Here is a 21933-nt window from a genome sequence, read left to right on the forward strand (position 1 = left end):
CCGCCCCCCGCCCCCTCGCCCCAGGCAAAGTGCCCGCGAACCCGCACACGCCGCACGGAAACCCTGCCCCGCGCAGGTCTGCTATGCCTCTTGGTCACTCCCTCGGTCGCCGAGGGCCACGTTTTCCTCGGGCAGGATTCTTTACCCGCCCTCCAAGAGCCAGCCTAGGTCAGGTGCCCTTCGCTGTCCCCCAGACCTGGACATCCGGAGACGCCGTGGCTACCCTCGTTACCTGCGTCTTGCCGATCTCAGCGGCAAAGCTGGTCCAAACAGCCCTGATTGAACTTCCGACTCCTCTGGGCACGTTTCCCAGGAAAAACCTTTCTCCGGCCCCCTCCCTCCACCCCTAAGGCCTCAGAAAATATTTGAATCTCCATAGAAAAGGCACAATTTAAGAGCCGGGTGGGGCGCAGTGGGCGGGTCCCGGGTCTCGGAGCGGATTAAATTTCTTTCCGCTGGCTACCAGCCTTCCGCGGATAAAGCGCAAGTTTTTGCATTTAGTCCACGAGGGGATTGTAAACCGACTGAACCGAAAGTGTCCAGTGAGTTGCGGAGTTTGCCCAGATTTCCCTGCAGATGGATTTGCGAAAGCGCCTGTGATGGGAACTTTCTGCAGATCGTGTATGGAGGGAGCTAAAGGAAAAAAGCGAGGGGAGTGGGACGAGGAGGGGGCAGTGGGAACGTGGAGTGTGTGAGTGTGTGTGTATGGGGGGTGGGGATGTGCCCAGGAGCGGGGGCGTCCCAGCGTGGGTAGGGGAAGGGGTGCAACGTCCCGCCGGCTAATTGGCTTAAGACGTGCCGCAAGCGCCTGGAAAAGGTCGTTGAAGGAGTTCGCTGCGCACACACACAAAATAATAATCTTAAAAAAGAGTGCCGGGCATGCGCACAGAGAGGATGCCATATTGGAATGAGGCTGTAGTGGGAGTCCGAGCCGCGGAGCGGGCGCGCAAGGGAGGCGGCGGGCGGGGAGCGAGCGAGGCGCAGCGAGCGGGTGAGGCCGGCGTCCCCCGCCTCGGCGGCGTCCCGGCCTCTGTTCACGCCACGGGGAGGACGAACTTCACCAGGTAGGACCCCGCGCCGGCCGCTGTCCCCGCGCCCAGCCCGCCCCGCGAGGGGACCTCCGGCCCGCAGGTTGAGTGCGCCGGTCAGCTTCTCTTTTTCCAGCTCCGAGAAAAAGGGAAGCTGGATTGGGCTCGGGGTGGGGGGGCCGAAGGAGGGGGTGCAGTGGGAGAGAAGCGAAAGGGCAGGGCTGGAGAAGAAGGCGACAGCTCTGGAGCAGAGCCCCGAACTCCGTGCTGTGCTCCGGGTTGTCATTTTTGCTCCCCCCCGTCCCCTTTCTCCAGGTCCCTCGGCTTCGCGAAGCCCGGCCTCACGGGAGTCTGTCCGTAGTTGGAAAGCGTACTCCTCCGGGTGCACAGTGTCCCCTCCCGCCGCCCACCTTCCTCATTTGTGCGCTCATTTTGGCGACGCAGCCGCCCTTGCTACCCCGCGTTGGGGTCTCTTTCTTCCTTTTTTTTTTTTTTTTTTTAGATGGTGTGTGTGTGTTCGGGGTGGTGGGGGTGGTGGTGGTTGGGGGAGATGGTGGGGTGAGGACTGGAGACCAGCCATCAAAGGGATTAAATATCGTGAACATATTTGGAATCGCCCCCCCCCCCCCCCGAAACATTTGCTTGTGTAGCTGAAATGAAATTGTCAGTAGTAGTTTCGGAGCGTGCTCCGGCATGGATGATCTTTTTGTTCTTTTTTTCTTTCTTTTTTCTTTAGCGTTAAAGTCACATCCTGTCCCTTGGGGCTTTCCTGTTGTCTACTCTCATATAACCTCCTTTCACAATTACTAATCTGATCTGGCTTTGGAGTTCATTATTTAAAAAAAAAATGTGTGTTAGCAAAATCCGCAAAAACAACAACAACCAAAAAACTGCTGTAGGAACTGCTAGATGTATTTGTGGTTTTTTAATCTGGAGCGGCGGGAGACGATTAGCCAGAGAAGGGGAGCCTTAGCCGAGGGAAGTGGTTGATTTGCGGTGGCCAGACGCGCGCCCAGAGCCCGCTCCGTTCTGGTGTTTTCTTGGAAGCCGCGGCGGAGGAGTATTTAGAAGCCTTGCCAGTTTCAATATGGCGGGCTAAGGTGGCTTTTAAAAACTGAAAATAAAGATTTTGAGGTGGGAAAAAACCCAACCGGAGTTGCCATCTCTTAGTTTCAGCTCTCTTTGGCTACTCTAGTAGCTGCTTTAGCGAATTAAAGGGGAAAAAAGAGAAGGAATGAGCTGCCCTAGTTTTTTCCGTGGTTAGAATCTGCGTGTGTCCAGTCCATTGCTAGAGGGTAAAGGGGTACCGCTGGCCCGGACCGTGGCATCGGAGCAGGACTGCTCTGCGTGCCTTTGCATCACTGGGCATACCTGTGTGTGCAGTTGGGTGGGAGTGCCCAAGAGATGCGCCCCAGATTCGTGTGTGCGTCTCCGAACCAGACCCTGCCCTGATTTGACGTGACAAACTGCTGACACGTGGTGCAAAATGCATGAGGGCAGAGGGAATGATTTATTTCAGCTTTCTAGGAGACCAGTTCTCTTTCTGTCTCTGTACGCAGGATCCTGTGTGGGTAAAGCTGGGTAGGTGCAGCGGTGTGCCGCTTACTTGAAGGACTCAGTATCCAGGGTTTCGGGGGCAATCAGGCTGCAGACGCTGGTGGGGTTGTGTGCGTGTGTGTGTGTGCAGGGGGCGCGCTGTACTTGGTGGAGGGCACCGTGTAGTTTGCGCCGCGGCGGGGTAGAAAGTGGGAGTGGGGGGCGGCGGTGTCCGGGGCGTGGTGGGTGGGGTGGAGTGGTGGGGGGGTGTGAAAGTACGTTGGCGGAAGGGCGGGGGCGCACGGCCCTAGCTGCAGAGCGTGGGGTGGAGCGGCGGAGTTGCTTTTGGAGTTGAGCTCTAGGGAAGGTGGGGGATGGGGAGAGCGTTCGCGGAAGAAAGTGCTCCTCGCCCTTGTTGGATCGGCGAGCCTTCCAGGCGATCGAGCGGGGATGTCGCCTTGGGGTTGAGGAGGGCTGCGAGGAGGCCGACTTCGGGGTCCTCAGAGGGTCTGAGTTTGAGGGCACAGTCGGAGCTTAAGTGGAGCCCGAGGGTAAGCGAGCAAACGGAGTTTCCTTAGCTGGAAGGGGTCCCCGACAGGGGTCGCCAGTGGCCAGGATGCCGCCGCGGAGCGATGGTCGAGCAGCGCAGCCTGCAGGCTGGACCCGGGGGATGGGGGCCACACGGCAGCCGCTCGCCGTCCCCGGGGTCAGGTTAGGGCAGATTCGGGGGACATTACCTGGGCGCAAGAACCTGATGGCGCGTCTGCCTAGTGCGCCAGGAAGATTTTAAGTCTCAGGATTAAAAAGCGCTGGCCGGTCTGCAGTTACCACACTGACGTGGACTCTGGGCATTCTCAGGGGCTTCAAGGAAGGCTCGAGAGGGTCAACTGTCCTACTTGGACGGTCGCCGAGCCATCGGACAGTCTGCCCCCTGCGGCGTCCCTAAGGTAGGGCCTGGGGGCAAGCATTCCCCAAATTGGGGACCCCGCGGCAGATTTCTCCTCCTACTGGGCAATGAAGCTGACCCTCAGGCCCAGAGGCGTTTTGCACCCGCGACCCCCGAGCTGAGCGCGCAGCGCGGCGCGTCCCCGGCGTTCCGGTCCTAGGCGTCCCCTCGGCGACTGCTTCCTCGTGGGTTTCGTTCAAGGGGAAACCAGCCTAAAATGGCCCAGTGCTTGTAAACTGCAATTTCAGCCGGGAACCCCTCCCCTCGTCCTCCTGACGTCGCTGCTGACAAGCGCACAATCCACTCCAACGCCCCGAAACCTGCGATTTTGCACCGAGCTGTGCGGTGGAAGCCAACATACAACCGATTACAAAGAACGTTCCCCAGGATTCTCGCAGGGCCCAAGTTTCCCTTCTTGTGGGGAGGAGCGGGCGGAGGGCGGAATGGAGACGAGGTAGGAGCACCGCCGACCCCTGTCCTGGAACCTGGACTGGGGACTGTTGCGCGTGAAAAACCCGGGAGGTGCACGGGAGTAGTGGAGGGCGACCTTGCGGAGCGATGACCACTCACTGGGGCGCTCATCTTTGACTGCGTCCGTGGTGTCCGGACGCCGGGAGCCTGGGAGGCCGTTTCCAAACTTCTGGAGACCTGATTGCAGTTTCGCTTTCGGAATTTTCGGGATCTTCGTGTTTACAGAGTTGGGTGGGATTCCGGGAAGGGCTGGGCGCCCGGGGCTGGCCGCACGGGTCTTCCTTCCTTTTGGCGCTAGAGTGAGGTTGCTCACCCACCCTGGTGTCCCCTGTGTTGCCTCCTTGGATCCCGAGCTCCGGCTCCTCCAGGGTCCGGGACTTCGGGCCCTGCGCTCGCCCCTTGGCTCCAGAGAGTCCCGTCCCCGCGCCGCGTTTTGTCCGCTCTAGCGGCGCATTCGCGGCAGATCCGAGCCCACGGGTGGGAAACTGTCTCGGATGCCCGCAGACCGTGTCCGAATCCAGACCCATCGCCGCCGCCTTCTACCTTCCCTCATCCCTCCACCCTCGCGCCCTTGCCAAGGGACCCGGGGGACTGATTGGCGTGTCTGCACCAAGCAAATGGACCCAGGTTTCACCAGATGAGAGAGAAAGTGAAAGCCGGCACGAATTCGGCCCTGTTTCCTGGAGAGGCGGTTGAGGGTGGGAGCGGGTAAAGGAGGGGAGGGGAGAGGCCTCGGTAGGCACAAGGAATTGCTGGCTAGGCGCTCCTTGGAGCTAGGAGGTTTGCTACTTTGTTCCTGCAAAGCGTTACATTTGCACACACTGCTTCCTCCTTTCGATGAATAAGTACTGTTTCAGATGTTTGTCTTAGCTCATTGCTGGGACCCAGCCACTGCCTGGAAGGTGGGAGGCAGGGACAATACACTCATAGGCACCAGAAACTCTCCAGTCCCCTACTCAAGCGCAGGAGACACTCCCCTGGCCAGTGGAAACCGCAGCCCACTGGCAGGGCTATTCAGCAACCCTTAGGCTAGACAACTCCACCAGTCCCTCTGTTTTGATGTGTGTTCTAGAAGTGCTGGCAGAGACCTGCAGGGGTGACGAGTATTTCCCCTTTCCCATTGGATTACCCACACCCTAAACCTCAAACAGGCCATACTGATGGTACCCTGAATTTCTCTCATGATGGGAGTGATTGATCAGAGAAGGCTTTTCCTCTTAATGTTTTCCTGCAGAGATTATGGACTGATTATGAAGTTATGTCAGCAAGGCTGACCACTCATCAGATTCCTATTTGTGCACTCTGACTGAGGTGGCAGTTTCCACCTTTCTCCCAGCTGCTGCTGCTAAGTCGCTTCAGTCATGTCCGACTCTGTGTGACCCCATAGACGGCAGCCCACCAGGCTCCCCCGTCCCTGGGATTTCTCCCAGAGGACTTGCCAAATCTGAGCAGAAATGCTGGGTGATGGAAACATTGCTCAGAGCAGTAAGTGAATGTCGTGTCCCTGGAATTGATACAGGATGCTTTGGGGATACAAGAAGCACAGGCAGTGAAAATACAGAGAACTTCAAAGTTAAAAGAGATTTCTTTCTTTCTTTCTTTTTTTTTTTTTTAAAGTGATTTGAACAAAAATAGTCAATGTGGAATTTGAATCATCTCCAGTTCTAGTATTAGATACCATTTCTCTTTTAGTATTTCACTTTCTGGGGAGCTTTTGGAGTTCTTGTAACAGTGTGGAGGCCACAAAGAAGAACTTGTTAGACTCCCCTGGTGGTCCAGTGGTTCAGACTGTGCTTCCAAATGCAGGGGGAATGGATTCAGTCCCTGATTGGTGACCTAAGATCCCACACACCATGGGGCACAGCCAAAAATAAAATTAAAAATAATAAAGAACTTGTAAAAAGTTCTTGCTCCCAAAAGAAATTAGGATCCATAGTTTAAGACATATTTAGTATTTTTTTCTGACTGTTCTTAAATCGACATTTCCCTGGTGGCAGCTTGCCGTTCCCATTCTACAGGGAAGCAAAACTGGTTAGGGAAATTATCTCTGTGATGGCAAACCAATCTGTGCATTTGCAGTGGTGACTCGTGACCTGACAGCTCTGTTTTGTGAGGAGGATTCCTGACAGAGGAGGCCAGGGCAGAATCCAGAGGAGGCCTGGTTTCAGTGATGCTTTTGTCTCGCCTTATGACTGTGGACCAGTTACTGGTCGTCATCTTTCTGAGAATCAGCTTCCATATCTAAGATTAAGTACTTTAAACTAGAAACTCACTCAAACATCTCCATGGTTCTATTTGGGAAAAAAAAATTGGTGGTTCAGCACATCTGTGCAGACCTGCCCATGTGATTCATCTTTAAGACTCTGGTCTGGGAGGTGGAGTGGACAAGTGACTGGCCATCATCACAGAGGATGTCTTGTGAGTGCAGATCCCTGTCCGGAAGTAACATTGTTGTTGCTAAGTGATACAGGTGCACATGGGGTCCTGGTTTCACTTGGGCTCTGGAAAAGGAGAGATGTAGAGAAAAATGGGGCTTCCCTGGTGGCTCAGAGGTTAAAGCGTCTGCCTGCAGTGTGGGAGACCTGGGTTCGATCCCTGAGTTGGGAAGATCCCCTGGAGAAGGAAATGGCAACCCACTCCAGTATGCTTGCCTGGAGAATCCCATGGATGGAGGAGCCTGGTGGGCTACAGTCCACGGGGTCACAAAGAGTCGGACACGACTGAGTGACTTTAAACAAACAGGGAAAAACTGAGGCATACCACTCTAGCTTTCACATATAACCCAGTAATGGCAGGACCTGGGCCAGGTCAGCCTGCCTTTGAATACAGGCCATAGAGGAAAATTTGATTTGAGTTTGCTCTAATAATTCCTAGACTAGAAGGGACCATTCCAAATAGCCCTCTGTACCCTGCCCTCCCACACAAGGTGACTGCTTAGACTTTATCTGATTATATTCATGATATGTGTCTTTGTATTTGGCGAGGGGAAGCGGGGATAACTGCAGCCTCCACATAAGTCAGCCAGTGAAGGAATCAGACCTGACCCTCTGTTTTCCACACCTACCCTTCAGGTTGGGCCACTAGGCCAGTCCTTCTTCTCTTTGTAAGACTGAGAATGTCCTGGGATAGTTCACAGGAAACTTGATCTTGTTGGCTAAGCCAAGTGTTCTCTGTTTGGAGGTCAGTGTAAACAAGATGTTTATAGACAGGACAGTGTATTGTAAGAGGAGATACTCAATTTGGAGCTTGCAGTCCAACAGGGAATGAACAGTGCTGTGCTTAGTCACTCAGTTGTGTCTGACTCTTTGCGACCCCATGGACTGTAGCCCACCAAGCTCCTTTGTCCATAGGGATTCTCCAGGCAAGAATACTGGAGTGGGCTGCCGTGCCTTCCTCCAGGGGATCTTCCTGACCCAGGGATTGAGCCTAGGTCTCTCGCATTGCAGGTGGATTCTTTACTGTCTGGACCACTAGGGAAGCATTACCAAATAAAATTCTTAGGGTTTGGTTTTGAATGATCAGCCCAGTGGTGTTCTGATTGAAAGGTACCACCCTTCACTCCCTATCTTGTTAGCCCATAGAGAATTTTAGTTATCATTTTGGCTGTGCCGCATGGCATTCAGGATCTTAGTGCCCCTACCAGGACTTGAACCCCCACCCCCTGCAGTGGAATCTCAGAGTGTGAACCACTGGATTATCAGGGAAGTCCCTTGTAGAGAATTTTAAAACATGCTAATACTTGGCATGCTAATACATCAGCAGTCAGGGTCCTTCCTGTTACCTATGATACTCACTATTCAAAAAGTTTTACTCTCTCGTCCTGTAGGTTTCTAGTCTTGTGATAAGATGGATGTCTTAGACGTTGATTTAAAGAAAGAATTGATTGTGCTTTCGGTTTCATTCTTTTTGATTTTCTTAAAAAACCAGAGTGATGCATTTTGGTTGATGCCTTATATTTGGTGAACTCTAGTGTTGGGCAAATAGTGCCAATGGCTGTGATTATAAAGAGGGGTTTAGAGCCACAGAGGTAGGGGACAGTGGGAAAACTTTTATCCTGTTTTTTTTTTTTTTTTTTTTTTCCCCTGCAGTTTTATTGGCCCAAGGAAAGATGGTTTTTAAGTGTACTTTCTCCTCAACTGGGCAAGCTGTGTTTTTTTTTTTCCATTTTAGTAAAAAGTGATAGGAACTTCATTATTTTAAGGTACAGTATGAGCGTTTGGGAGAAGGCAATGGCACCCCACTCCAGTACTCTTGCCTGGAAACTCCCATGAACAGAGCCTAGTGCGCTGTAGTCCATGGGGTTGCGAAGAGTCGGACACGACTGAATGACTTCCCTTTCACTTTTCACTTTCATGCATTGGGGAAGGAAATGGCAACCCACTCCAGTGTTCTTGCCTGGAGAATCCCAGGGACGGGGGAGCCTGGTGGGCTGCCGTCTCTGGGGTCGCACAGAGTTGGACACGACTGAAGCGACTTAGCAGCAGCAGCAGCATGAGCGTTTGAAATGCCAAGTGCAAGTTCCTACAAAGCCTCAGGTGAAAGGTCATTTAAATAGATGCTATTTACTTGGCTGTGCTAAGTCTTAGTTGCGCCTTGCAGGCTCTAGTGCCCTGCTGCTGCTGAGTCAGTCGTGTCCGACTCTGTGTGACCCCATAGACGGCAGCCCACCAGGCTCCTCTGTCCCTGGGATTCTCCAGGTAAGAACACTGGAGTGGGTTGCCATTTCCTTCTCCAGTGCATGAAAGTGGAAAGTGAAAGGGAAGTCGCTCAGTCGTGTCCGACTCCTAGCGACCCCATGGACTGCAGCCCACCAGACTCCTCCATCCATGGGAGTTTCCAGGCAAGAGTACCGGAGTGGGGTGCCATTGCCTTCTCAAACCTGGACTCCCTGCATTGAGAGCAAGGAGTCTTAGCCACTGGACCACCAGGGAAGTCCCTGCCATCATTTTAATAAAGGCTGATGGTTCTGGAGCATCTCGTTTTTCTCTCTTCCCCTCTCCCTTGTCCCTAATAGTCCATAGTGCTGTTACTAAGAAACAGCCAACTCTGGGATCAAACCTACCAGCTCTGGTTTTCTGGTAGGTTTGATGTTCTGCTTGGAGGCAGGAGAAAGGCTCTAAGTGCAGTAACAGAATGTTTGGAGCCTTGAGTCTTGGTCCTTACCATTTATTGTCTTTACAACTTTAGCTTAAATATGCTTTCTTCTTCCCAGCCAGGTGCAGAATTCAGATGCCTTCTTCCTTTTTCCTCCCTGTGCTGTGAACTAGGGCGGCTCTGGGCAGTATAGCAGATTGTCCACTCTGAGTAGCCAGCTAGGCACTTGGGACCAGCCCCATCTCTTGAAAGCTTTTGAATGAAAGCTTTTGGGATCCAGCGTAGACCATGGTGACTGCTTCCTTTTTTGAGTCTCTGTTCCATTTGAGAGGATTGTATATTATTCTTTCTCACCACATCCACTCTCGACCAGGAAGGTTCAGGAAAATCCATCTGAAATGTTTGAGCGGGCTCAGAGACTTTTGGAGACCTCTAGAACAGTCCCTGTGTTTTACAGATGAAAACTTGCTTGTTGTGGTTAAAAAGGCCCAGAGTACATTGTGCTAAGTGATGGTCACACTGTAGGGTTAAACCAGCTCTTCACAGGATTGGTTACATGTCCCAAGTTCTTTATAACTAAAGTAAATTAGGGTGTTTTTATTGACTTGGCAGTTGGATGGGGCCCAACTTATTATTGTCTTATTATTTATTCTCTTATTCCTCTGGAGCTTCCCTGGTGACTGAAACGGTAAAGAATCTGCCTGCAGTAAAGGAGACCCAGGTTTGATCCCTGAAATGGGAAGACTTGTTTCTAGTAAATTTCCTTTCTGCATTTAGAGCATACCTCTCCTGCCATTTGATTGGTGCCTAATTTTATAGATACATATCTGTGGCTTAAAGTCAAAACCTGAAATGCTCTCCAAGTGGATCCCCAGAGCTCAGCAGCCTGGGGTCACATCCTTCAGGGATGGGCTCGCAGAATCCAAATCAGTTGAAGTACTACTGCTGTGCATCTGTTCTCCTTGAAGTCATTCATTCAGAAAACCCCCTCAGAAAATTAGGTACTGATGATTAGATGCTTACAGAGGGCCTCCCAGGTGGTGCTAGTGATAAAGAATCCTCTTGCCAATGCTGGAGACTTAAGAGACGTGGCTGCAATCCCTGGGTCAGGAAGATCCCCTGGAAGAGGGCGTGGCAACCCACTCCAGTGTTCTTGCCTGGAGGATCCCATGGACAGAGGAGCCCGGTGGGCTACGGTCCATGGGGTCACAAAGAGTCAGGCATGACTGAAGTGACTGCACGCATGCGTGCTCACTGAAGGGGACCCTGTCGGGTGTACTCCTTGAGTTCTAATGACTGTACGTACAATGCACAGGCTCATTTCCCTAACTGACTCCTGTGCACAGGTGTGTGATGTGGGATACACGTCTCCTGTAGAATGTGAGGTTACTTAGCTTTGTTACAGGGGCTTCCCAGGTGGCTCAGTGATAAAGAATCCACCTGCTAATGCAGGAGACTTAAGAGACACGGGTTTGATCTCTGGATTGGTAAGATCCCCTGGAGGAGGAAATGGCAGGCCTTTCCTCAGGGATTTCTTGCCTGGGAAAAATCCCTGGACAGAGGAGCCTGGTGGGCTGTGGTCCATGGGGTTGCACAGAGACTGAGCAGGAGCATGGTAACTTTGTTGCAGCCTCGGGACGGTGCTCTAATTCATCGCTCTTAATATTTGCAGATGACAGGGAAATCCTATATTTGCAGTTTGTCCAAGATACTAGCACGGAATGTCTGTTAATTCTGAACGTCATGCTTTGATAAGGCCTTACAGCCAAGCTCTTCTATGTCAAGTATTTCTTGTCCGTTGTATGCTGACATAAGGATGGTGTTCACCTTTGTGGCTTGGAAGTCCGTTTCTGGTGTGACAAGCCCTGGATAGCTACCCTGATGCAAAGACCATTTGTAAAGTCGATTTAATTGCGTCTTTCAAGGCCTAGTCTATCTTGATAGGAAATAAGTAGAGAATTCATTGTACATAAATAATTATAAGGGAAATAGTTAACAAATAAATGAACTTCCAGGATGGTGGCCCAGCTAGTGTGCGATTTGATTGGGTTTTCTTTTCTCTCGAGCAAGTAACGTGGAGGGCTGTTACCTTTCTCATTTTGCCCACGCTCTCGCTCTTGAGTGACTGATTTAGTTCTATCTGGAGTAATACACTTGCTGTTTAATTGGGATGGGAGATTAAGAGGTGGCAGTTAAGACTGAATCAGGAGACACAATTGACTACGCTCTGTGTGACAGACTTCTAGGTTAGAGTGATGTAAGAGGAAAACAAATATTGTGTATTAACACATGTATGAGGAATCTGGAAAAACAGTACTGATGAAGCTATTTGTAAGGCAAGAATAGAGGTGCAGACATAGAGAATGGACCTGGAAGGTGGGGGGAAGAAGAAGGTGGGATGAATTGAGAGAACAGCATTGACGTACATATGCTCCTGTGTGTAGAATAGCCGGCTAGTGGGAAGCTACTATAAAGCACAGGGAGCTCGTTTGGTGCTCCGGGATGACCTAGAGGGGTGGGACGGCGGGAGACGGGACAGATGCTCCAGAAGGAGAGGGGGATAGCTGATTCACTTTCTTGTACAGCAGAAACTAACGCTACTTGTAAAACAGCTATCCCCCAGCTTAAAAACTTCTTTAAAAAAAAAGACGACGCAGTTTGCTGTCGTGGGGATCATTGGCTGCCACTGGCCTTGCTGTGTACTCTTTGACCACCTCTTACCCTCCGCAGATCTAATTTCTTGGGACAGAGGTATGAATCGGGATGTGAGAAGTTAGCATTTCTTATGCCGGGGCAGCCGTTTGTGTCAGATTTAGAGTGAACTGGATGCAAACTGGTTGCAAAATGGCCAGGAGATTGAGGTCCTAATCAAGGTGTAAACCAAGCTCTGGAGCACATCGCCGATGGCAACGTTTCATGAGATCTTCTGTCCCAAGGAATCCGGTCATCTCCCGGGATGACGGAATCGGAAGGCCTGCCTCTTCTTGGAGAAACAGAGTGTTGGCTGGTGAGCATGGCGGAGATGGGCTTAGTCACGCATGGTTAGTAGAGGGATCTGGGTGACAGGATGGGTGTAAACAGAAGCGAGCCTTCCTTGGTAAGTGCCTGGATACTTAACACCTCTTTTCATCTTCAGAGCCATTTATAAATGTGGTTCTTGCAGATAGTGCCTGTGATCCCAGGCTCGTATTTGCACGTTGCTTCTTAGGAAGGTGGACGCAGTGATTGTTTCAGAGATGAGGTTTGGGTCACAACTTTGTGCCTCCTTCAGAATGCTCTGAGATTTTCCATTTTGATGGAAATGTTTGGAAAGGTCTTGGCTCAGATGAGGTGTCCTGTGCTCATTAGGAAATTCCTGGAGTGTGAAATGAGGCCGTTTTCTCTGATTTAGATATGCTAGACTTCCACGGGCAGCCAGAGCCTGTCTGGAATTTCATAAGCTGTCCGTTTAGGCCTTTGCCTTTAATTTTCAACCTGGAAAAGAGTCTCTCTTTGGAGTCACATAAAAAACAGCTGCCAACCATTTCCCTGTTTCAGAATGATGAGCTTGAAATGGTAAGCATGTTAATAGGTAGTAAAATTGCCCGTTTCTTGAACTACTTTAAGCGGATCCCTTTGAAAGGGCTAGATAATTGGGTAACTTTAAAAGAGATGCAACATTTCTTTTATTGCTGTTATAATAACGCTCACCGGAGTGAGGCCTTCGGAGTGGTATGTTTCTGAACTTTGCCTTTTGATGAATACAGGTAAGAATGATTTTTAATGCTAAGTCGCTCAATCATGTCCGACAACTTGGGACTTCATGGACTGTAACCCACCAGGCTCCTCTGTCCATGGGATTTCCCAGGCAAGAATACTGGAGTGGATTGCCATTTCCTTCTCATCGTCTTGACCCAGAGATTGAACCTGTGTCTCCTGCATTGGCAGGTGGATTCTTTATCCACTGAACCATTGGGAAAGCTTCATTTGGGCTTCCTTGATTGCTCAGTGGTAAAGAATCTGCCTGCCAGTGCAGGAGACAAAGGTTTGATCCTTGGGTTGGGAAGATCCTCAGGAGTAGGCAATGGCAACCCACTCTAGTATTTTTGCCTCGGAAATTCCATGGACAGAGGAAGAAGCCTGGAGGGCTATAGTCCAAGGGATTAGAGAGAGTCAGATACAACTTAGCGACTGAATAGTAACAACAAACCAAACTGAGATTTTTTTTTTTTGGCTGTGGGAGTGGGGGTGAGGGTGGAGAAAGCAGAGACAGCATTTGACTTTTTTTTTTTTTTTTAAGAAATTTATTTATTTAGTTATTTTTGACTGTGCTGGGTCTTCACAGCTGCGCGCGGGCTTTTTCTCTGTGAGGGGGCTACTCTTTAGCTGTGGTGCTCGGGCTTGTCTCGGTGCAGAGCACAGACTTCAGTATTTTGAGCACACGGGCTCGGTAGCTGCGGCTCCTGGGCTCTGAGTACAGGCTCAGTAGTTCTGGCGCATGGACTTAGTTGCTCCGAAGCATGTGGTATCTTCTCGGATCAGGGATCAAACCTGTGTCTCCTGCATTGGCAGGTAGATGTTTTACCAGAGTCACTAGGGAAGCCCCTGCCTACCCCCCCGTCCCCCATTTTGGGCCTTATTGATAGGCTTTGAGATAAACACAGCGCACACGCTGAATTCTAGAGGACCACCCAGTCATCTTCATTACCAGCGTGTCACTAAGGAGCTCTGTCCTTTTCGGGGGTATTTATTGGGATTGGCTGTGTATCGGAACCCTCAGGTGGAGGGGTGGAAACCACGCAGCTGGTTTCCCTCTGAAGTAGTCATCTGTAGCTGACAGCAGAACCAGAAGGTCACAGCCTTGGGTGGAGAAGGCGGGCTGAGCTCATTCACTCGGCAAACTTCTCACTGGCCAGAATGACCACATCCAACTTTTAGGATGGTCCATGAATGTTTATTTTGGGTAACCAGTTCCTCCTCCCTGCAGACAAAGCAGAAAATGAAGATTTGGTGGGGGAGGGGGTCTCTGGTGCACAGTCATTTCTCCCTGTGTGCAGGTTCTGGCACTTGCTGTCCACAGAGTCGCTTGTGATGATCAGGTCACGAGTCTGGGTTCCCAGGCGTGCAGCGCCATTGGCACCCCTATATAAATCTGCCTTAGTGGCCCCAAGTTCAGTGATCGCTGAACTAAGTGGAGGAAGTGTGAGTAGGAGTCATAGTTCCTATTTTGCTGACTCATAATTAAAGGAAAGTTGGTGCACGGAACCATAGCCTTGTATGTGTAAGAATTTAATAGATGGTAAAGACAGGTTGTTATTAACTGCAGGGGGTGGTTAGTTCAGAGCTACACTTCACAAAATATTTGAACATAAACCTATGGGGAAATATGTTAAAAAAGAAACTTGAAACCCAGGAAAGTTAGGCTTCTGGTATCTTACAGCTGGGGAGGACATTTTATGAATATAATTTTTAGAAGACATAAAGTGAATCGGTGGATCAGACTAAGTTGAAAAAGACAGCATGTTCCATACATGTGTCAGAAGGTATCGCTAAGGGGAGAATTAAGGGAAAATGTCTGCAAGGGTTTTGTGGAATAAGATACGCAGGGCTCTTAAAAATCCAGTAAAAATACCAACAAAGTTCAAATGTGGGAAAGAGCTGAGGTGTCATGGGAGAATTGCAAATTACGATGCCTATAATAATGAAAAATAAAAAAATCAAAATAATGGCCAGCAGTAGGAGAAGGATAGCAAATAAATAACCTATTCATATTGTAATACAAATCATACAATCGTTTTAAGTCATGTTTTCAGAGAAGTTTAATGATGTGGGGGAAATGCTTTCTAGGTGATATTAAATGGAAATGAATTAAAATTCTAAATTCTATATGCAAAAAAAAACCCACAGAGAAGTATCAGGAGGAGACACTATAAATACAAAAGAGATTGTCCCTGGGTGTTGTTAGAATTTTAATTTGTCCGTTTTTAATTTTATTTTGCAAGACTTCTGCAGAAAGTGGAAAGGTTACCTTTTATGGAAAGGAAAAAAGTAAACATTGCATTGCGAACAAGCAAATGGTGACATGTCATTTCCAAAATAAATAAATCTTGCAGCTGCCTGAGTAGACAAAGACTTGTTACTTGTCCTTACAGAACAGTATGGCTTTTTGGTATAAATGTTGTTGCTCTTGACTTCTATTTAAAATGATGGGTCTGGTTCATTAAAATTGAACTTATTTTACAGTCGCTGATTACCTTTTTACAGCATGTAGTTAGACACAGACAGAGTTGAATCAATAGGAATCTTAAAAACTTGAGCAGACTTTTTCCTCCTTTGATAAGGGCATAGAAGCTACTGATATTTGAGTAATTTACTAGTAGTTAGGTTCATAGACTTTTCTTTGCAGAAAAACTGTGCCTGATTACAGTTCTGAGGTGGAATGATTTTCTTTTAATTTGTAGATGAATGAAGGAAGCTGTAATCTTAGTGGCATAACTTAGCTGCGAAGATTGCTTCTCTTTTGGAATTGTTTTGGTATAAAAACAGCACATTCACTAAAAACCTACTACTTAAAGAAGATTGCAATGAAAGATTTTGGAATATTATGGAGAAACTGTTCAGTCTGCTTTTGAAGTTCTTTAGGTTTTAGGATTCCTATGTTCTTGTAACTAGCTTGCTGTATATTAAAACTACTAAGAGAGGCAAGAATTGGTGCTGATTTAGGGCATATTCCAAACTCAAATATCGTAAACTTCTGCTTACCTAGGCAGTGGTCTGGGCGTTCAGTATGGCAGCTGCTAATCACATACGGCTTTTAAACAGATACGCGTGCTCAGTTGCTAAGTCACGTCCGACTCTTCGTAACCCCAAGCCTGCCAGGCTCCTCTGTCTGTGAGATTCTCCAGGCAAGGATACTGGAGTGGGTTGCCATTTTCTTCTCCAGATTTAAATAGGTATAAAAGGAATATTACTCAGCCATGAAAAAGAATGAAAAATTTGCCATTTGAGCAACATGGATACACCTGGAAGGTATTATGCTTAGGGAAATATGTCAGACAGAGGAAGACAAATACTGTATGTTATTACATATATGGAATCTAAAAAATATAACAAAGGCATGTAATAAAATAGAAGCAGACTCAGATATAGAGAACAAACTAGTGGTTATCAGTGGGGAGAGGGGGTGGGGGAGGGGCAAGTTAGGGGTAGGCCTTAAGAGGTACAAAATACTAGGAAGTAATTTCTCCGTTTTTTTCTATATCAGATGATGCCCTGTCACTCAGCATGTTCTTGTTTTCTGTCTGTTTCCATTCAGTCTCTCCCTGTCTGTCCATCTATCTGGCATGCAGCTGCCCTAATGATTTTTCTGTAACAAACCTGATCATTTCGCTTCCTAGAAGGAAGCCCTGTAGTACCCCCTCTTGCCTGCAGAGTGAAGTGCAAGGATCGGGTCCCTATTTTGGCAAACCAGCCCTGACTGGCTGACTCTTCGTAATGATAGCATCTGGGTATTTCACTGGCTGTGAAGTACACAAACCAGATTGTAGGATTCTGTGAGAATCGGCTGTAATTTTGCCTGTTTTCCCACCAATTCTATCAGAATGCAAGTGTGGAATCGCCATCTTATTACAGGAAAAGTGCAGTTGGTCAGAAAGCACGTTATTGGCATGCCGTGATGCTTTATCTGGTTTTGGTTAGCAAATCACTTGTGAGACACCAGTTACCTTCCCTGTGTGTGGGGATGCTGAGGCCGGGGCAGGGGATGGGAGGTGGGTGCAGTTCCTCCCGAGAAGGAGGGAGAAGGTGGATCGCGGAGTGTCTTACTAATGCTGCCAAGGTAGATTTGGGGGTTGAAATGGCAATTTTGTTGATTGAATGCAATTCTGTTGATTGATGAAAAATGTGTCCATCTTACTGGTGGTGATGACCTGGAGAAATGGGTGCTTTTGCTGTGCAATGACCTTGCTGGTTGACCTGGTGTGGGTATGGGCTCTTTAGTCTTCAGTCCTGGTATTTTTTGTTGCTAACATGACGTCACACCCTGCGTGTTGTAATGAAATGGTGGAGCTTTGATGGGGTAGCATTAGTTTTGGCGAGTTCAGAAATTCGTGGTTACGATTACAGTGCTCTGACTTTGCTGTTGCTGGTTTCCCTTAGGTAACTCTTCCTGCAGGATGAATTAAGAGAAGACCTTGATCTCAGCCGTTAAGAATGGAGGGCAGTATGTCAGTTTCCAGTATGCAGGACCCTTCATCCTCACCCTTGGAAAAACATCAGAGCTCCGCAGATCGTAATGGAGATCTTGATTCAGGTGGGAGTTTGTTTCCTAAACGAGTTTGGCCCTTTGAGGTCTTGACCGGTATTTTCCCGAGAATGTTTAGAAAACATTGGGGCAGTATTCTGAGGGTTTACATACTGCTTGTTCTGAGATCTGCAGGGATATTTATAAGCATATGGCAGCTTGAAAGTTAATGCAAAATCGGGTTCAAAATACTAGACAGAGCAGGCTAGGTTATAATAAGGTGACTGCTGCTGCTGCTAAGTCGCGTCGTGTCCGACTCTGTGCGACCCCATAGACGGCAGCCCACCAGGCTCCCCGTCCCTGGGATTCTCCAGGCAAGAACACTGGAGTGGGTTGCCATTTCCTCCTCCAATGCATGGAAGTGAAAAGTGAAAGTGAAGTCGCCCAGTCATGTCCGACTCTTAGCGACCCCATGGACTGCAGCCTACCAGGCTCCTCCGTCCATGGGATTTTCCAGGCAAGAGTACTGGAGTGGGGTGCCATTGCCTTCTCCATTGCAAATCTCAGTGGCTCTGTGATCCAGCAGTCCCCATCCTGGGCGTATATCTGGACAAAACTGTAGATAAATGCGCCTCACTGTTGGTGCAGCACTGTTGACAGTAGTGAAGATTTGGGAGCAGCCTAAGTGTCCACCGACGGAGGAATAGATGAAGATGTGGTACCTAGATGCGAATGGACTCTTAGCCGCAAAAAGAATAAAATACTGCCATTTGCAGCAACAGGTATGAATCTAGAGACTGGTTATCATACTAAGTGAAGGCAGTCAGAGAAAGACGAATATCATATGATATCACTTATATATGGAATTAAAAAATAGTACAAATTGAACTTATTTACAAAACAAAGACACTCAAAGACATAGAAAACAAGCTTAAGTTTACTAATGAGGAAAGAGGGAGAGGGGTAAAATAGGCTGGGATTAACATATACACACTACTATATATATAATAGATACAACAACATCCTGTTGTATATAGCTCAGGGTACTCTACTCAATATCCTGTAATAAACCATAATGGAAAAGAATCTGATAAAGTATATATATGTGTGTGTGGGGGGGGTGTGTGTTTGTGTGTGTGTGTGTGTGTGTGTGTGTGTGTGTATGTATGTGTAACTGGGTCACTTTGCTGTACACCTGAAATGAACACAACATTGCAAACCAACTGTGCTCCAATAGAAAATAAAACCTCAGTAGCTTAACACAGTAAGTGCTTATAAATTGGCCATATCGTTTGAGCAGGACCAGTGGAGGCTCTGTCCAATGAGTCCTCCCACACCCTCTTTAGGGTTGTCATCTCTTCACGGTGCTCCGAGGTCTGTCCTCACAGGGGTGAGCCGGGGTGGAGGGGCTTGAATCAGCGTTTAAATACTCAAGCCCAGAGGAGACCTTTGCTCCCAATCTCTTGACTAGAACTAGTCGTGGGTTTTGGCCGCTGCAAGGGAGGTGACCGAGTAAAATTGTCTCCCATGTGCCCAGAAAGAGAGGGCCAGGGTGATCTGCCCGGTTGTCGGATGCCCCTTCCCAAGACCCTTTCTTTCCTTCTTTTTTTTTTCTTTGGCTGTACCTCGAGGCTTGAGGGATCCTAGTTCCCCTATTAGGGCCTGAACCTGGAGCACAGCAATAAAAGCACCAAGTTCCTAAAGAGCATAATGTGAAAGATATTTAGGTTCTGTGAATTTGTGCTAAAATATTTCTCCTTTTAAGAAATCCCAAACAAAGCAATGGATATCTCTGATTGAATTTTCTATTTAACCAGTGAATTTATACATGCATCTTTTTTTAACTACTGACGTAAAAAAGAGTTTATTTAAAAAAGATAATTTTTTAAAAATAAAGGTTTTTGATATTTACATAACAGCAACTTTTATAAGGACAGCTCGGCTCTGAATCATAAACATTGCTCTGGAGATTTCATTAAAAAATGACCATTAACTTCTGGGAGATTTGACCTCCATCTGAAAAGTTACAAGATGTGTCTTTGCATTTAAATGAGACCATGAGTCTTAACGTGGTTGCTCCTGGGTGTTTGTGTAGTTGGGGGTCCCCCACCCTTGCTCCCAGTTGCTGCAGTTTCCTGCTTAATGATCTACTTTTTGCTATGAAAACTTCAGCTTCACACAGAGGACTCTGTGTCTCATAAACAGCTTTCTTATTTTTCATTTTGCCTCATTTTAAGGAAGGCTCAAGTAGTAGTTGGGGCCCATGACACTCGAGTCCCCTCAATGAAATTGTTGTTCAGTCGCTAAGTCGTGTCTGACTCTTTGTGGCCCCGTGGACTGCAGCATGCCAGGCTCCTCTGTCTTCACTATCTCCTGGAGTTTGCTCAAATTTATGTCCATTGAGTTGGTGGAATCAGTGACGTTATCCAACCATCTCATCCTCTGCCATCCCATTCTTCTTTTGCCTTCTGTTTTTTTCCAGCATCAGGGTCTTTTCTAATGAGTCAGCTCTTTGAATCAGGTAGCCGAAGTATTGGAGCTTCAGCTTCAGCAACGGTGCTTCCAAAGAATATTCAGGGTTACCATGTAAAATTCCTCCTCCTCCCAGGGGCCCTGAGGCCACCCCCAGGATAAGCCCCATGGATGCTCCGAGGCCTCCTCAGCGGACAGCCTGGGCAGCTCTGGTACGGGGCTCAGAGGAGGAAGTTGGGTCGGGATCGGATTCCTGGAACTCTCCATTTCTTCAGTTGCAGTGATGAAAGCAGGCAAAACAGTGTGTTGGTGGAGATTCCTTGACGTTCTTTTTTCAGACCAGCTCAATGTAACTTGCTGATGAAGCCTGCAGATAGAGTGGCATTGCAATTCAGACAGGGCAAGCCACTGAGGGAAAGAGTTATGCTGGAAATGTGGGCTTGATAGATATATTTTTTGTATTAGGGGTGTACCAATGTGAATAGTTGGATGCGACTTTGCGACTGAACCAGAGTTCCATGGGTTCTGCTATTTGGGAAGGAAAGGAATCAACATTCTTTGTAGAAAATTCCAGATCTCTTACTCTTCCTGCTGGGGACTAGTTCAGTGTGACTCAATAATATTCTCCCTCCTCCCCTTTTAAAGTCTCTTTGAACAGTTGTTGCCTCCCTAACTAGGAGAATGGGGTGTTTTCTTTTTTTTTTTTCTGGAAAGTCTCTCTGGCCTTCTTGGGGTCTGGAAAGCTGAGACAGCCTTGAGGGCCCTGTGTTTTGTCCTCGCTGCCACCCAGGTGTGGTCCTGCAGCTGTGAACTCAGACCTAGGATGGACGTTGGCTAGTCCTTGCTGAGTGTCATCCATACCGTGTGTCTGTTCAGGGTACTTACAGTGCGGTGGCTAAGTCGTGTGTGGCTCTCTGTGACCCCAGGGACTGCAGCACGTCAGGCTTCCCTGTCCTTCACCATCTCCTGGAGTTTTGCTCAAACTCATGCCCATTGGGTCGGTGAGGCCATCCAACCATCTCATCCTCTGTCACCCCTTTTTCCTTTTGCCTTCAATCTTTCCCAGCATCAGGGTCTTTTCCAATGAGTCGGCTCATTGCAACAGTAGAACGGTTTTCTAAACCTTCTGATCCTAGGGACTGTCAGCAGTTAAATGATAAAGATTGAGTGTCTTCTTCCTTTCTCTTTCCACTTAAATATATAGCACACAAGAAGGTGCCCTGTAAGAGTTCATTTACTTTAAACCTGCTGGTTTTCTGTTCCTTGACTGGGTACTGGAAATAGGTTTAATACTTTGCTTGCAAAGGGCTTCATTGGCAGCCTAGTTAAGACTCCATTTAGGGGGCACAGGTTCAGTTCCTGGTTGGGCAACTAATATTCAACATGTTTCATGGCCAAAAAAAAAAAATTTTTTTTCCTTGCAAAGTTAGTCTTATTTCAGATGGTAATAGTCTACAACCCAGGATCTGTTCCCTTAAAAAAAGGTGGGTGAGTCCTGTGTTGATTCCATCTTTCACTGTAAAGTCTGCACATCCACTTTTCAGTAAAGTGTTCAGTATTCTTTTTCTAGTTAATAGGAATGATTCTGGTCACATACCCAGCGTTCTGTATTCTAGAAATGGATCACCACTAATAAACCCTCCTTTCTTTTAAATCGTGACATTTCCGTAGTAGCTCGTCATAGTCTGTTTGCATTACATCACATCATGAGAAATGCCTCCCCCCGGTTCTTGTGCAGAGAAGAGAGATTGTCGAGAGTTTCCTTGATAAAATGTGGATGGGTTTAAGAGGTTTATGAATCAGCTGTAAATATTTGCTGTGGGTTTATGAGACCTCCGTTCATAAACATTGTGTGTTTATCTGTTGCTTTTTGAAATGTCTTTAGAGAATCAGCTGCTCAGGGCATAGGTGGCTGAGGAAGCCTCACTGCTACAGTTTCCAAGAGGGTGTCTTGTGGGTAATCTTCAACTTTGTGCATGATTTTATTGTTAAACAGCATTCTTGTTCAGTCACTTAGTTGTGTCCAACTCTTTGTGACCCCATGAAGACCTACAAGATCTTCTAAAACAGCATACTTAAGAGTTAGCAGCACTGAAGTCTGGCCCCAAGGCATGCGGGATCTTAGCTTCCCGACCAGGGACCAAACCCGCACCCTCTGTATTGGA

At 48.1% G+C, this 21933-nt stretch overlaps 1 protein-coding gene across 5 annotated transcripts in view; it reads left to right on the forward strand.

Moving 5' to 3' along the window:
* Positions 1-420: 420 nt before the first annotated feature.
* SFMBT2 (Scm like with four mbt domains 2) overlaps positions 421-21933 on the forward strand; it is a 177521-nt gene continuing 156008 nt past the window's right edge. Inside the window, exons 1-2 of one of the 5 annotated variants that reach the window (XM_025264501.3) lie at positions 421-542; positions 17212-17365. In XM_025264501.3, coding sequence (XP_025120286.3) covers positions 17266-17365 — 100 coding nt within the window. In that variant the 5' untranslated portion in view covers positions 421-542; positions 17212-17265. Of the gene's footprint in view, positions 543-737; positions 1065-2837; positions 3116-3144; positions 3965-17211; positions 17366-21933 lie in introns of those variants that run through there. The other 4 variants (XM_025264506.3, XM_025264500.3, XM_025264503.3 and 1 more) reach the window with 4 other exon arrangements.

The sequence above is a fragment of the Bubalus bubalis genome, chromosome 14 (genome assembly GCF_019923935.1).
Source record: "Bubalus bubalis isolate 160015118507 breed Murrah chromosome 14, NDDB_SH_1, whole genome shotgun sequence".
In the NCBI taxonomy this organism is placed as follows: domain Eukaryota; kingdom Metazoa; phylum Chordata; class Mammalia; order Artiodactyla; family Bovidae; genus Bubalus; species Bubalus bubalis.